The 18,080-nt window shown below is 39.1% G+C and overlaps 1 protein-coding gene across 3 annotated transcripts in view; it reads right to left on the bottom strand.

Moving 5' to 3' along the window:
- The window catches only part of LOC115212913 (rho guanine nucleotide exchange factor 10), a 186,827-nt gene that overhangs the window by 52,633 nt on the left and 116,114 nt on the right, over positions 1-18,080 (bottom strand). For all 3 annotated transcript variants that reach the window (XM_029781733.2, XM_029781734.2, XM_036503701.1), the window contains one exon: positions 9,572-9,774. In XM_029781733.2, coding sequence (XP_029637593.1) covers positions 9,572-9,774 — 203 coding nt within the window. The remainder of the gene's footprint in view (positions 1-9,571; positions 9,775-18,080) is intronic.

Raw genomic sequence — 18,080 nt, 5'->3', positions numbered from 1 at the left:
CCGGTATGGGAGCCAGTTAGGTGGACCTGGCATCGGCTACATTCAGATTGTGCTTTTTATGTGCCACTGGCACTGGAGCCAGTCAGAGGACACTGGCATCGATCATGTTCAGATGATGCATACCAGAATGGGAGCCAGTCAAAGAGCACTGGCTGCAGCTACGATTTTGGTTTTCCTTGACTCAACAGGTCTTCTTAAGTATAGGATAATATGTTAAGAGCTTAATTAACAAAACAATCAATTCTTAATAAATACCTCCTAATTAGAAGCCTATTGAGACCAAAGTCTTTTCTGGACCTTATTTTTCCTATCTACTCTTATGCTTTGCAAATTGTCTTTGTTATACATGTTTAGCTTCAGCTTAACGGCATTCCACCTTGGACCATTCAGTTTTCTCCTTTTTATTATTTATCAGGCATGATAAAGCAATGATTACTTCCCTTTTAAGATGGTAGACTATTGTGGGAGCAAAATTTGGCTACTATTTCTTGCAAACTGAACTCTTAGAGGCCTTCTTTTTTAGCTCATATATATATATTTTATTGTATGTGTATATATATATATATATATATATATATATATATATAATATATATATATATATATGTATATATAGATAGATAGATAGATAGATAGATAGATAGATAGATAGATAGATATATCTATATATATAGATAGATATATATATAGCTGTAAATGTAATATGTGACAATTATTCGGTAGCCATGATAAAACTATGAGCCATGATAAAAAATGAGTTTTGGATGCCGAGGTGGAAATCCACGCTGCCATCTCCTCAGTTATCCGGCCATCGGAAAAATGCTATGAAAAATGACAATTATACAAAGGGAAATTACTGTGTGACTGACCATTATTAAGACAAAAGAGCTATTTGAATGAGCACTAAGTGAGGGGAGGGAGTAAAAGTAAGGGGGTAAAAATTCTTTTATTTACATAATATCGGGGTCTCTTTCTTTCTTTTGTTGTCGTACTATTTTTATCAATATATATATATATATATGTATATATATATGAATACATATATATATATATATATATATATCATCATCATCATCATCATCATCATTTAACGTCCGCTTTCCATGCTAGCATAGGTTGGACGGTTCAACTGGGGTCTGGGGAGCCCGAAAGCTGCACCAGTCCAGTCAGATCTGGCAGTGTTTCTACAGCTGGATGCCCTTCCTAACGCCAACCACTCCGAGAGTGTAGTGGGTGATTTTATGTGCCACCGACACAGGTGCCAGACGAGGCTGGCAAACGGCCACGCTCGGATGGTGTTTTTTATGTGCCACCGACACAGGTGCCAGACGAGGCTGGCAGACGGCCACGCTCGGATGGTGTTTTTATGTGCCACCGACACAGGTGCCAGATGAGGCTGGCAAACGGCCACGATCGGATGGTGTTTGTTACGTGCCCACTGCACGGAGGCCAGTCGATGCGGTACTGGCTACGGCCACGTTCGGATGGTTTTCTTGTGTGCCACGTGCACTGGTACCACAAAGATACAAATTCCATTGATGTTCATCTATTTTGATTTGTTTTGATTTGATTTGATTTTCACTTGCCTCAACAGGTCTTCACAAGTGTCACAAGAAGGAAGGTATGCACAGGTGGACTGACTACGTCCCAGGTAGGGGCCACAGGTTATGGCCTGACTAGTCTTGCTGGGTCTTCGGATGGTGTTTTTATGTGCCACCGACACAGGTGCCAGATGAGGCTGGCGAACGGCCACGATCGGATGGTGTTTGTTATGTGCCTACAGCACAGAGGCCAGTCGGTGCGGTACTGGCTACGGCCACGTTCGGATGGTTTTCTTGTGTGCCACCGGCACTGGTACCACAAGATACAATTCCATTAATGTTCATCTATTTTGATTTGTTTTGATTTGATTTGATTTGATTTGTTTTGATTTCATTTTGATTTTGATTTTCACTTGCCTCAACAGGCCTTCACAAGTATCAAAAGGAGGAAGGTATGCACAGGTGGACTGACTACGTCCCAGGTAGGGGCCATGGGATATGGCCTGACTAGTCTTGCCGGGTCTTCGGATGGTGTTTTTATGTGCCACCGACACAGGTGCTAGATGAGGCTGGCGAACGGCCACGATCGGATGGTGTTTGTTATGTGCCCACAGCACGATGGCCAGTCGATGCGGTACTGACTACGGCCACGTTCGGATGGATTTCTTGTGTGCCACAGGCACTGGTACCACAAAGATACAAATTCCATTGATGTTCATCTATTTTGATTTGATTTGATTTTCACTTGCCTCAACAGGTCTTCACAAGTGTCACAAGAAGGAAGGTATGCACAGGTGGACTGACTAGTCTTGCCGGGTCTTCGGAAGGTGTTTTTATGTGCCACCGACACAGGTGCCAGATGAGGCTGGCGAATGGCCATGATAGGATGGTTTTTGTTACGTGCCCACAGCACGGAGGCCGGTCGATGCGGAACTGGCTACGGCCACGTTCGGATGGTTCTCTTGTGTGCCACCGGCACTGGTACCACAAAGATACAGATTCCATTGATGTTCATCTATTTTGATTTGTTTTGATTTTGATTTTCACTTGCCTCAACAGGTCTTCACAAGTGTCACAAGAAGGAAGGTATGCACAGGTGGACTGACTACGTCCCAGGTAGGGGCCATGGGTTATGGCCTGACTAGTCTTGCCGGGTCTTCGGATGGTGTTTTTATGTGCCACCGACACAGGTGCTAGATGAGGCTGGCGAACGGCCACGATCGGATGGTGTCTGTTATGTGCCCACAGCACGATGGCCAGTGATGCGGTACTGACTACGGCCACGTTCGGATGGATTCTTGTGTGCCACCGGCACTGGTACCACAAAGATACAAATTCCATTGATGTTCATCTATTTTGATTTGTTTTGATTTGATTTTCACTTGCCTCAACAGGTCTTCACAAGTGTCACAAGAAGGAAGGTATGTACAGGTGGACTGACTACGTCCCAGGTAGGGGCCACGGGTTATGACCTGACTAGTCTTGCCGGGTCTTCGGATGGTGTTTTTATGTGCCACCATGTTCCCACAGCACGGAGGCCAGTTGATGCGGTACTGGCTACGGCCACGTTCGGATGGTTTTCTTGTGTGCCACAGGCACTGGTACCACAAAGATACAAATTCCATTGATGTTCATCTATTTTGATTGATTTTCACTTGCCTCAGCAGGTCTTTACAAGTGTCACAAGAAGGAAGGTATGCACAGGTGATCGACTACGTCCCAGGTAGGGGCCACGGGATATGGCCTGACTAGTCCTGCCGGGTCCTCTCATGCACAGCACACTTCCATAGGACTCGGTCTTCAGTCATTTCCTTGGTGAGACCTAAAGTTCGAAGGTCGTGCTTCACCACCTCGTCCCAGGTTTTCCTGGGTCTACCTCTTCCACAGGTTCCCTCAACTGCTAGGGTGTAGCACTTTTGCACACAACTATCTTCAGCCATTCTCGTCACATGACCATACCAGCGCAGCCGTCTCTCTTGCACACCACAACTGACACTTCTTACAATAAAATATATATATATGATGATGATGATGGTATATATACAGTGAGCTTCTTTCAGATTCCATCTACCAAATCCACTCAGAAGACTCTGTTTGACCCAAGGTTATAGTAGGAGACACTTGCCCATGGTGCCACAGCTGAGAAGTAAACTTCTCACCACACCCACATCTACACACACAGCACACGTATATGTATATTTTATTCTCTTATTCTCTTATATGTTTCAGTCCAATGACTGTGGCCATGCTGGAGCACCACCATATGTATACATATATAAATGTATATATATATATGTATATAATATGTATATATATATGTATATATATATATATATATAATATATATATATATATATATATATATAATATATATATATATACGGTTTAAGCAATTGAGATTCAAGTGAGTTCTAATGAATTCACATGAATATGGTACTTAACTTGGATGCACCGAAATCTATATGGTGTTAACCATATGACAAAGTGGGGTGATTACAAATAGGAAAAAAGCAACAAGAATGGATCAATATATCGGTACAATTGTTTTGTACGAGGACATCTTTAATAAAGCTACAAAAATTGCAGTAAATATAGGTGGCTCGTACACATCAGCCGAAAAAACATCCGAGATTCCCAAACATCAAAGGGGGTAATGTTACACTCGTGAAACATCATGGAAAATTCTATAAAAACGAGAATTTAGATAACATATTGGTTTCTAAGAGTTCAATTAGTATTACACAGTTATATATCAGGTTATTAAAAACTTTTTTCAAAACATCTTAGTTTTCCAGAAAGTGAAGATAAAAGTGAGGGTGTGAGTTTATCCGTATTGAAGAAAGTTTGATTCCTGGAGATCTCCAGGAATCAAACTTTCTTCAATACGGATAAACTCACACCCTCACTTTTATCTTCACTTTCTGGAAAACTAAGATGTTTCGAAAAAAGTTTTTAATAACCTGCCAAAATTAGAGAAAGAAAATAAAATTTAAAGATATTTACATTTCTACTATTTTTCCAAATGGGATTTTTACTGGACATTCTTTAAAGTATGTTAATTATTTACAATTAATTTTGTAGGATGTGATTAATAATTAAATGATATATAATAAAGTAAATTATGGAGATGTACTTGCATAGTACATCTGAGATCTTGTGCTGAAACAAAAACAATTGCAGTGGGGAAGGTGTTTATAAGCTATTTGAAAACAGATAAAAACTGTTAGATTTACTTCAACATTTAAATTTAATTTGTCAAAATATTTTCATCACTTTGAAACCGCAAACTGTTCACTGACAAAATTCTGTGCCGCATCTCATAAAGTAAATGTTCATTTGAAAAACACAAAATGGACAAAATTAGAGAACATATTGTGTAAAATTCGAAAAGTAAAATCTGATAACACTCCAACCAATGTATAACTAAGTTGACCTAACAGTGCAAAGATTTATATTGAACAGTAGGGAATTAACAACCATGGAAAGCCAACATAAAGTTGAAAGCTTCAGGAAGGGAGTGATCACATTGAAAAAAGAAGGAATGGCAATTTCTGCTATCACTAGAGACAGTAACAGATCAAAGAGTGTTGTTTTAAAAATACTCAAACCTTATGAAGAAACAAGTCCGTTTTTGTCATTAGAAAAACGAGGAGACCACAGAAAACAAGTGTTTGACAAAACTGTGTGATTAAGAGACCACTTCAGTACTGCTGCAGGAATATCTTGCTAAGTAAATCGTGATTATGGAATGAATGTCTCGGAAGACTGTGGCTTGTCATTTGAAGGAAGTCAGACTTCATGCCTATCCCCTCACCACTAAACCTCTCATCAGTATGAAGAACTGGAAAGAGAGGTTAATCTTTGCCAATGAGCACATACTTTGGACAGACGACAACTGGTCACATATGTTCTTCAGTGATGAAAGCAAGTTCACTTTAGTTGGTTCTCATGGTAGGCAATACTTAAGACATTGTAAAAGTGAAAGATTGCTCCCTAAATGCATGAAAAAATCAATGAAGTTTGGAAGTGGGAGTTTAATGGTATGGAGAAGGATTTCTGCAGCAGGTATTGGACCTTTGATTTGGATCCCTAGTAATGTGAATGCAGCCATATAGAAAATCATTGTTCTACAGGAGTGGCTGTGTGGTAAGTAGCTTGCTTACCAACCACATGGTTCCAGGTTCATTCCCACTGTGTGGCACCTTGGACAAGTGTCTTCTACTATAGCCTCAGGCTGACCAAAGCCTTGTGAGTGGATTTGGTAGATGGAAACTGAAAGAAGCCAATCGTTTATGTATATATATGTATGTGTGTGTGCTTGTATGTCTGTTTTTGTCCTCCCAACATTGCTTGACACCCAATGCTGGTGTGCTTAGCGGTTCGGCAAAAGAGACCAATAGAATAAATACTAGGCTTACAAAGAATAAGCTCTTGGGTTGAGTTGCTCGATTAAAAGCGGTGCTCCAGCATGGCCACAGTCAAATGACTGAAACAAGTAAAAAGAGTAAAGAGCATGTTGGCCTGCTATGAGGTCATCTCCAACTTGTCAACCAAACCTTATACAGGATAATGTGCCATGTCACAATACCAAAATAGTTAAGGAGGTGTTTGAAGCCGAAAACCTTACTGTGATGTATTGGGCAGCTCAGAACCGTGACCTTAATCCCACTGAAAACTTATGAAAGATACTTGGTGATAAGATCAGAGAGCACTAACCTATGAATGTTATGATTTTGTGGGAAAAACTTCAGGAAGGATGGAATAAAATTACGTCAGAACAGTGAGAGAAATTGGTCTTATCCTGTGAACAGAAGTGTGAAGTCATTGAAAATATTGTAAAAATTTCTGGCAAAATTTTGATCTCTTGAATTTTACATCATACATTCTGTAATTTTGTGAAGCTTGTATTTTTCAAATAAATATCTTTTTCTTTTAGAAATTATTTAATTATTAATCACTTTCTACAAAATTTATTGTAAATAATGAACGTACTTTAAAGTATATACGGTAAAAATTCCATTTGGAAAAATGAAGTAGAAATGTAAATATTTTTGTTTTTTATTTTTGTTCTCTAATTTTGGTCACTACTGTAAAAAGGGCATGTAAAAAGCACTATCTGAATGTGGTCGATGCCAGTGCTGCTTGGATGGCTCCCATGCCGGTAGCATGCAAAAAGCACCCAACACACTCTTGGAGTGATGGGCATTAGGAAGGGCATCAAGCTGTGGAAATATTGCCAGATCAGATTGGAATCTGGTGCTGCCTACTGGCTTCCCAGTCACCAGTCAAACTGTCCAAGCCATGCCAGCGTGGAAAACAGACATTAAACGATGATGATGATGATGGCAATGATGATGATGATGATGATGTGTGTGTGTGAGTGTGAAGATATGTGGTTTAGTGGTTAGAGTTTTTGGTTCATAATCATAAGATCATGGGTTCAATTCCCAGCGACGAGTTGTGTCCTTGAGCAAAACACTTTATTTCACGGTGCTCCAGTCCACTCAGGTGTATTTCAAAGGGTTAGCCTTCTTACATTCTTTGTCACACTGGATCTTCCTGAGAACTATATTAAGGGTATGTGTGTCCATGGGAAAGCGGTGAACTGGCAGCATCGTTAGCACGCCGGGCGAAATTCTTAGCGGTATTTCGTGTGACGTTACGTTCTGAGTTCAAATTCCGCCGAGGTCGACTTTACCTTTCATCCTTTCGGGGTCGATAAATTAAGTACCAGTTACGCACTGGAGTTGATATAATCGATTTAATCCCTTTGTCTGTCCTTGTTTGTCCTCTCTGTGTTTAGCCTCTTGTGGGTAGTCAAGAAATAGGTATTTTGTCTGCTGTTACGTTATGAGTTCAAATTCTGCCGAGGCCGACTTTGCCTTTCATCCTTTCGAGGTCGATAAATTAAGTACCAGTTATGCACTGGAGTTGATATAATCGATTTAATCCGTTTGTCTGTCCTTGTTTGTCTCCTCTGTGTTTAGCTCCTTGTGGGTAATAAAGAAACAGGTATGTGTGTCTGTGGAATGCTCCTGTCACTTGCACATTAATTTCATGAGTAGGCTGTTCCATTAATTAGACTGCCTGGAATCCTCATCATTGTAACTGACGGAATGGTAGTTTATAAATATGTATGCATTACTTAATGTCAAACAAACAAGAAAAGAGAACTCAATATTCTCTTTTTTTCTTTTATATGTTTCAGTCCAATGACTGGCCATGCTGGAGCACCAGTATATGACACATACAATTTTTTGTGGTGTGAAACTCAATCACAAGACAAAATTTCAGCTTCAGTTTTAATAAAAGTTCTTTCTCTCATTCTCTCTTTCTCTCTCTCTCTCTCTCTCTCTGTCTATCTGTCTGTCTGTCTGTCTACTGTTTGTCTCTCTGTCTCACTCTCCCTCTCTTTCTCTCCGTCTCCGTCTCTCTCTATATATACACCTTCTTGACTTATGACCGTCTGCACTTACAACCACAAAAAATAAATAAATAAAATTTGATTTTCGGATGTTGGGCAGCTACACATACGATAGCTATGGCAGTATCTGGCAGAACAGGCCTCCCTCAGACCCAGGCTTCCGCTGCCTTCCACTGTCTCTCAGTTGCTTTCAAGCATTAGTAAAGTGTAGATTTGTTACAATTGTATCTGAAATACTACCCCAAAATGACTGATAAAAAGAAACTGTTTTTTATCACCATCATCATCATCATCATTTAATGTTCGCTTTCCATGGTAGCATGGATTGGACGATTGACTGAGGTCTGGTGAACCAGATGGCTGTACCAGGCTCCAATCTGATCAGGCAAAGTTTCTATAGCTGGATGCTCTTCCTAATGCTAACCACTCTGAGAGTGTAGTGGGTGGTTTTACGTACCACCGGCATGAGTGCCAGTCAGGCGGTACTGGCAATGGCCACGCTCAGGTGGTGTTTTTTATGTGCCACCTGCACAGGAGCCAGTCCAGCAGCACTAGCAATGACCTCGCTTGAATGCTTTTCACATGCCAGTGGCACAAGTGTCAGTAAGGCGACACTGGTAACAATCATGTTTGAATGGTGCTTTTTATGTGCCACCAGCACAGAAGCCAGTCAGCTGCTCTGGCAGTGATCACACTAGGATGGTGCTCTTAGTGCTCCACTGGCACAGGTGCCAGTCATCATATTTGCGAATTTGATTTGATTTCGATTTCACTTGCCTCAACAGGTCTTTGCAAACAGAGTTTAGTGTCCACTGAAAGAAAGGTACGCATAAGTGGGCTGGTTTTATCTACAGAAATGCCAGCTAAGAAGTCAAGGAAGGCTATGGACGTATACATAGTTAAACTTGCAAACAATCTAGAATTAGAATGTGAAATAGAAGATGTAAAGGAGTTGCTAGATTGTGAAACAAAAGAACTTTCAGACGAAGAGTTAATTGAAATGGAAGCACCCAGAATGGCAGAAGAAGTGAGAGAAGGAGAGAAAAAAGAAGATGAAGCAGAAAAGAAACTCATGGTAAAGGGTTTATCTGATTCATTTTCACAATCAAATAATGTTTTTGCCAGTTTCGAAGCAATGGAACCTAATGTCAAACACTTTGCAAAGGTCGAACATATCATTCAAGATGCTGTGCATTGTTATTGTAAGATATGACGACAAAAAAAAAAAGAAAAGAAAAGAACTATTCAAACAAAGCTCACCCTGTTCCTTGAAAAATCATCTATCTCAACCCAAGAATATGACTGTGAAGATTAATTCAACAAATAAATAATTTAAAAAACGAGTAAAAAAACAAAGAGAGAAAAAAACAAAAAGAGGAAAAAAAAAACGAATGTGAGGATGTGCACAAGAATTACATTAGTTTGACACTCCATGAAAGGAGGGAGTTTTTAACGTTTCGAGCATGTTCTTCATCAGAAAGTGAAAAGTCCAAAGAAGCAAAAGGGAAAATCGCCAACAGTCCATACAAATATATGTATTTATATTTACACACACACACACATGCAGTGGCAATAGCACAAGAATTAAAAATGAAAAAAATATTTACCACATCAGACTCTGAGAATCGATAAGGTTGTTTTTTTGGAATTGGTGGAAGCGGTTTGTTTCGGTACTCCTCATCCTCAGAGTCAGAATTTAAATTGTCCGAACAGTCAAATTCATCAGAGGGCCAGCTGACATCGGATTCTTGAGATAATTGCTGGGTGTTATACGAGTCGTCACAGGATAGATCATTGGAGCCGATGGTTGCTGAAAGATAAAATGAAAACAAAAAAGAACATCACTTTAACTGATTTATAATGGTGAAATAATGTCCATATTAATCAACACAGTTATTAATCAGAAAAAGTTATCCAAACATTCAGGCATGGTAAGGAGTCTGCTTTCCAATTGCTTGGTTCCGGTTTGGGTTCCACTGCATGACATCTTGAGCAAGAAGTGTTTTTCTGCTATAATCCCAGGCCAACCAAAGCTGTGTGAGTGGATTTGGTAGAAAGAAACCAAAAGAAGCCTGTCGTATGTGTGTGTGTGTGTGTGCGTGTGTGTGTGTGTGTGTGTGTGTGTGTGTGTTTGTGTGTGTGTGTGTTTGTGTGTGTGTGTGTATAGTCCATTCTGCAAAGTGGTTGGTGTTAGGAAGGGTAACCAGCTGTTAAAAACCCTGATAACCAGATAGTGAAGCCTGATACAGTCTTCTGCTTACCCAGCCCCTGTCAAACCATCCAACCCTTGCCAGCATGGAAAACACATGTTAAATGATGATAATGATGATGATGATGATGATATATATATATATATATATACATATGCACATACATACATACCTAATGTGCAAAAGGGATAGAGATGCAGGATAAGCAGTAAAATGTGACAACTGGTGCAGACTTTGTGGAGTTAACACTGAAGATATCACCCATACCATAAGCAGTTGTCCGAAAATGTCATCACAATATTATATACCAATGATGTTGTAGCTAGGACATTATATAGTGAAATTCATTTGAAGGATAACTCCAAGGACAAAGAAATAAGAACCCACAGTATGGTAGAAGCCATAGCCACTCGTAATATAAAGGAGTACAGATGGAATGTCCCAGTGGAATGTACAGGTGGAAGACCTCAATAAAATGAAAACACAACAGACCTGATATAATGATTTGGAAAATTAGCTGCCCATCAGATGTTAACATAAACTTGAAGATCAGTGATAAAGAGAATATCTATGCTGAACTATTGAGAAATCTCCAATCACTCTATCCAGATTACAAATTCATGTTTATATCTGTAATTATTGAGGCACTGGGATGTGTAACACACTGCCTGAGTACCAATTTTGTGAAATTAGGCTTTTCAAAGCCAGAAAGGAGAAAGCTAATTCGAAGACTACAGATCCAATTCATCACTGGAACTGTAAAAATCTGTAAAACTTCCTAGAAGTTTATCACTTAAGAATATATGAGCATATCTAGATATGCAACTATATGCATGAGAATACATATATAAAAGAAAAACATACAAATCTGCATGTATACATACATATGTACAAAAATACCCTGTTGATGTTGAAATTCCAATGAAGCAGTCCTGGATCTAGGGTGGAAACTGGCTCTTTCTCTATTGGTAGAAATCTCGATAGATAGATATACATATCTGTATATAAATGCACACATACATACATACATACATACATACATACATACATACATACATACATACATACATACATACATGTGTGTGTGTGTGACATTTTGATGGAAGGTTCTAATTTAGATCATTTCAAAACAGCAAGATTGTCACAAAAAAACATGGGTAGACTCTGGCAGGTTGGTATAAAAAGACTTAAACAAATTATATCTTGACCTCTCTCTTCATTTTGAAGACCAGGAAGATACTCTCGTATCTCCTACAGCAATGGATGGAGAGGATACTTATTTCTTTACTACCCACAAGGGTAGGACAAATAAGGACTGACAAACGGATTAAGTTGATTATATCGACCCCAGTGCATAATTGGTACTTAATTTATCGTCCCCGAAAGGATGAAAGGCAAAGTTGACCTCGGCGGAATTTGAACTCAGAAGGTAAAGACAGACGAAATACCTATTTCTTTACTACCCACAAGGGGCTAAACACAGAGAGGACAAACAGGGACAGACAAACAGATTAAGTCGATTATATCGACCCCGAAAGGATGAAAGGCAAAGTCGACCTTGGCGGAATTTGAACTCAGAATGTAACGGCAGACGAAGTACCGCTAAGCACTCAGCCCGGTGTGCTAATGATTCTGCCAGCTCGCCACCTTAATGGAGAGGATACTACTCCACATATTAGCCAGGGCTTTCACTTAGTTGATATAGTGGGACCCACACTAAATACCATTCACCCCTGCTTTTTGCAAGGCAGATGTTTCTTGTTATTTTCTTTAGTCATTCATGGAAAAATTTCTCAAGCAAAGTGATGCACACTTTTTTTATAAACAATTTTCAGGTTTTATTCTATGACTAGACACTAGCCATGTCTAAAAACTGCCTATGCTTAATGTCAGGAAATTTGGTTCTTCTTCCACTAAAATTGTCACTCAGTTAATTGTGTGTGTGTGTGTGTGTGTGTTGCTGTTACTGCCATTGCCAAAAAAGTTCCTTTGCCATTCTTAAAAATATTAAAATCTACAGAAAAACAGCTATCTCCTTCTTTCAAAGCATTTGTACCCAGTTACATTTTTCCTTCCCATTTTAATTTCTTTCTGTTTGTTTTATGTGGGGCATTGTTTGTTTAAGCTTTTCTTTGAGTAGGTGTAGTCCAGATTCTATTTCTTCTCACCATCTTAAGTTGCATGTAAACAAGTTTAAACAATAATGATAATTATGTGCATTTCCTTTATAACATTTACACAAATGTGTAACAACATAATGACAGGATTTTGTCAGTATGCTCTGAATGACGTCAACAGACCATAAGACACCAATGTTTTGGCTTAATTTCTACTTTTCGGTGACAGTCACCCATGGTTATTCATAGCAAGCTAGGAACTTACATTCCTATAGAGAAATCAGCTACCCATACAGAGAAAGCAATTTTAAAAACAGATTTCTTTCCTCTCTTTGTAATAAGCCTGTAACATTATTAGAAAATTCCACAATATGTACATGGACATGAAAGTGATATGTAAAAACACATTGCTAGGGTAAAAAGCAACAATTTGGGGAGGGAGCAAGTCAATTAAATTCGCCCTATTATTTCACTGGTACTTCAACAGATAAAATGCAAAGTTGACCTTGACAGGATTTGAACTCAGAATGTGAAGGTCAGAACAAATAACACAAGGTACTTTATGCAATGCTCTAAAATTCTACTAATCTATTGCCTAATAATAATAACAATAATAATAATAATAATAATAATAATAATAATAAGAAGAAGAAGAAGAAGAAGAAGAAGAAGAAGAAGGAGGAGGAGGAGGAGAAGAAGAAGAAGAAGAAGAAGAATGGTTTCAAATTGTGGCACAAGGCCAGCAATTTCAGGAGTGGGACTAATTCAATTAAATTGATTTCAGTGCTCAACTGGTACTTATTTTATTGACTCTGAAAGGATAAAAGACAAAGTTTGACCTTGGTGGAATTTGAACTGAGAACAGATGAAATACCACTAAGCATTTTGTCTGGTGTGCTAACGATTCTGCCAGCTCACTGCCTTAATAGTAATAATAATAATAATAATAATAATAATAATAATAATAATAATAATAATAATAATAATAATGATAATAATAATAATAAATATGATGAACCTCTCAATGAAGATGACGTGTGAGCATTCAGCTTTTGCTGAATGACCCGCACAAATGATTCGTTTATAGGGATCAAATGTTCGTGCCGCACATTAGCTCACTCTCGCCATCAAAATGACATTGTCTGAACAGGAGCACTGTGTACTGTGCATCAGATATCAAAGTGGTCAAAGAGCAGTGTGAGATGAAGTGTTTTGCTCAAGAATACAATGCACCACCAGGTCAAAGAAGTGAAACCATGATCTCGCAATCATGAGTGCAACTCCCTAACCACTATGCCATGCACCATCATAACATAATAATAATAATAATAAATAATAATAATAATAATAATAATAATAATACTTTCTTATTTCTTTATTGCCCACAAGGGGCTAAACATAGAGGGGACAAACAAGGACAGACAAAGGGATTAAGTCGATTACATCGACCCCAGTGCGTAACTGGTACTTAATTTATCGACTCCAAAAGGATGAAAGGCAAAGTCTACCTCAGCGGAACTTGAACTCAGAACGTAACGGCAGACGAAATACCAATTTCTTTACTACCCACAAGGGGCTAAACAGAGAGAGGACAAACAAGGACAGACGAACGGATTAAGGCGATTATATCGACCCCAGTGCATAACTGGTACTTATTTAATCGCCCCCGAAAGGATGAAAGGCAAAGTCTACCTCGGCGGAATTTGAACTCAGAGCATAACGTCAGATGAAATACCGATAAGCATTTCGCCTGGCGTGCTAACGTTTCTAACCAGCTCGCTGCCTTAATAATAATAATAATAATAAAAATAATCCTTTCTACTATAGGTACATGGCCTGAAATTTTTGGGGAGAAGACTAGTCAATTTCATTGACCCTAGTGCTCAACTGGTACTTATTTTATCAACCTTGAAATTGAAAGGCAAATCTGACCTTGGTGAAGTTTGACGAAATGAAATGCTGCTAGGCATTTTGCCTGGCATGCTAATGATTCTGCCAACACACTGCCTTAATAACAATAACAATAATACCAAATCAGGCAACCAGTCTCCCAGCAGGACAGAATAATGGTATGTGTGTGTGTAGTGACATAGGTAGAGGAGGTGGTGTGTTATTATAAGCTGGAGGGATGACAAATTCAGATGCTAATTACATTAAAATTGTCAATGGACTCAACGACTTCTGGGATATAGAATATCATTTAACAACAATAACAACGGTATCAAATTTGATTAGATCACATGATCACTGACATTTTCACTATTTGCTTCTCTCTCCCACTTTCTCTCCCCCCTCTCCGTCCGCTCCCCCCTCTCTCTCTAAGTCTCTGTTTCTCTCTTTCTGTTTATATGTCTGTGTGTGTTGGTCCTAATAGTTCATTTCATATCAATTACAAAAAATTGCCCGTCCCTTCACAAAAAAAAAAGAGGGTAGCTAAGAGAGTTTTTTTTTTTGTTATTCCTCTTTGCTATTTTAAATGACAAACAAAAGCAACCTGATTCATTTGTTTTTATATCTGTATTTTGTTTTGTTCCATGTTAATCATAACTTGGATGAATACATAATATCAAGGATTTTATTTCACAGTGAGGAGCCTTTCCTCTCACTAACCCTTAAAAATTTTTCAAGTAAAGGATCACACACACACATATCAACATGATGGGTGTGAAATGATATATATATATATATATACACTCTTTTACTTGTTTCAGTCATTTGAATGCGGCCATGCTGGAGCACCGCCTTTAGTCGAGCAAATCGACCCCGGGACTTATTCTTTGTAAGCCCAGTACTTATTCTATAGGTCTCTTTTGCCAAACCGCTAAGTGACGGGGACGTAAACACACCAGCATCGGTTGTTAAGCAATGCTAGGGGGACAAACACAGACACACAAACACACACATATATATATATATATATATACATATATACGACAAGCTTCTTTCAGTTTCCGTCTACCAAATCCACGCACAAGGCATTGGTCGGCCCGGGGCCATAGCAGAAGACACTTGCCCAAGATGCCATGCAGTGGGACTGAACCCGGAACCATGTGGTTGGTTAGCAAGCTACTTACCACACAGCCACTCCTGCGCCTATATATAAAACAATACCTGTTGTCATAGATGCTCTGGGAATGATAGCAAAAGGGGCTGAAAACCAGTTGTCCAGGCTATGAAAACCAGTTGTCCAGGCTATGAAAACCAACTGTCCAGGCTTTTGCAAACCAACAGGAGAAAATATAATTAGTCATATAAACAAAGAATTCATTGAAACATGAATGAGGCAGGGTGTGGGCTGATAGCCAGCTATATTCTTAATCAAGTGAGTTTAATAAGGCATTCATTACCAAAGCTGCTGCATTTCATCAATATCTATAACTCGTTTGTTAACATAACCACCACCATCACCACCAACATCATCATTTTAACATCCACTTTTCCATGCTTGCATGGGTCAGATGGAATTTGTTGAGGCAGACGTTCCAGGGTTGGATGCACTTCTTGTCACCAACCCACACTTGTTTTGTGGGTTTTCTTCCAAGCAAGATAACATATCACCATGACTGGACATGTCTTCATGAAAGATTAGAAACAAATGACACCACTTGTATGATGGGGACATTCACTTACAATTATTGCATAATGTCAAGGCAAGGAAGCACACATATATATACTATTTACATTGTGTGTGTATGTGCGCGTGTGTGTGTGTGTGTGGTTGCATACTCTACTCTTTTACTCTTTTACTTGTTTCAGTCATTTGACTGTGGCCATGCTGAAGCACCGCCTTTAGTCGAGCAAATTGACTCCAGGACTTATTCTTTGTAAGCCTAGTACTTATTCTATTGGTCTCTTTTGCTGAACTGCTCAGTTACGGGAACATAAACACACCAGCATCAGTTGTCAAGTGATGTTGGAGGTACAACCACAGACAGACAAACATACATACACACACACACACACACATATATATACATAAACACGACAGGCTTCTTTCAGTTTCCGTCTACCAAATCCACTCACAAGGTTTTGGTTGGCCCAAGGCTATAGTAGAAGACACTTGCCCAAGGTGCCACGCAGTGGGACTGAACCCGCAACCATGTGGTTGGTAAGCAAGCTACTTACTACACAGCAACTCCTGCGCCTATGCATATCTTTATGTAATGTATATGATCCACTTCTTTCAGTTTCTGTTTTCCAAATCCAATCACAAGGCTTTGGCCCATCCAAGACTTGAGTAAAAGACAGTTGCCAAAGATACCACACAATGAGACTGATCCCAAAACCATGTGACTGGGAAGCAAACTTCATAACCACGCAGCTATGTTTGGACTAATTAGAAAAAGATACAATTTCTCACTGTATAAATAATATGGGGAAATTCGAGGCTAAATTTACAAGCGCCATAGCACAAATTACCCAACCTGATTACTTACCCAGCCTGGGGTTGTCTTAGAACAGACAACAAAAATATTTGAGAATTTAATAGATTTGCATAATGTGGTCCTTAAAAATGAAGGACCTTTTAAAATTTAGAGCAGCATTGTGTAAATCATGAAGACAATAGATATAATTGAGATGCAAAGGAAAAAATTCTCAATTAAAGAATTTTTATATTAATTATTCAGAATTTTTGAAAATGGAATGAAGATGATAACGGAAGCAAAAAGAATAATTGGTTTCTAATTTAGGTGAAAGGCAAGACATGTTGAGGGAAAGGGGTTAGTCATAGCATCAGCCTCTAGTACTAGACTGATACTTTATTTTACCAGACTCAAATGGATGGAAAGCAAAGTTGAACTTGATTGAACTTGAACACAGAATGTAAAGATTCGAAACAGACTGCAAGGCATTTTCTTTCCAGTGCACAAATGATTCTGACAATCCACTGCCTTACTGTGCCAGTGCCACATGAAAACACCTGTGCTAGTGCCAACTAAGAGGCACCTATGTCAGTACCTCATAAAAAGCACCTGTGTCTGTGTCACATAGAAAGCACTCATGCTGGTGCCTCCATAAAAACAAGCGCCAGTTCCGCATAAAAGCATCCGGTGCACTCTGTAAGGTGGTTGGTATTAGGAAGGGCAGCCAACTGTAGAAGTCTTGACAAAATCTTGACATAGGTGTAGAAGTGACTGTGTGGTAAGTAGCTTGCTTACCAACCACATGGTTCCGCGTTCAGTCCCATTGCATAGCACCTTGGACAAGTGTCTTCTACTATAGCTTCGGGTCAACTAAAGCTTTGTGAGTGGATTTGGTAGACGGAAACTGAAAGAAGCCTGTTGTATATATGTATATATGTGTGTGTGTGTGTGTGTGTGTGTGTGTGTGTGTGTGTGCTTGTGTGTCTGTGTTTGTCCCTCCAACATCACTTGGCAACCGATGTTGGTGTGTTTACATCCACGTAACTTAGCGGTTCGGCAAAAGAAACTGATAGAATAAGTACTAGGTTTACAAAGAATAAGTCCTGGGGTCAATTTGCTTGACTAAAAAGGTGGTGCTCCAGCATGGCCACAGTCAAATGACTGAAGCAAGTAAAAGAGTAAAATAGATAATTGGGGTGTGGTGCAGCTCTCTGGTAGGCCAACTCCTTTTAAACCGTTCAACCCATGCCAGCATGGAAAACAGATGCTAAATGATGATAATGATGGTAATAACGATGATGTCTAATTTATGAACAAGATCAGCAATTTTAAGAGAAAGGGATTACTTAACAACATCAATCTTTAGTACTAAACTGATACTTTATTCTATCGTCCCTGGAGAAATAAAAAGTAAAGCTAGCCTCT

The sequence above is a fragment of the Octopus sinensis genome, linkage group LG6 (assembly GCF_006345805.1).
Source record: "Octopus sinensis linkage group LG6, ASM634580v1, whole genome shotgun sequence".
Lineage (NCBI taxonomy): Eukaryota > Metazoa > Mollusca > Cephalopoda > Octopoda > Octopodidae > Octopus > Octopus sinensis.
Note: the sequence above shows the minus strand (reverse complement) of the source record. Positions and strands in the feature narration are given on the sequence as shown.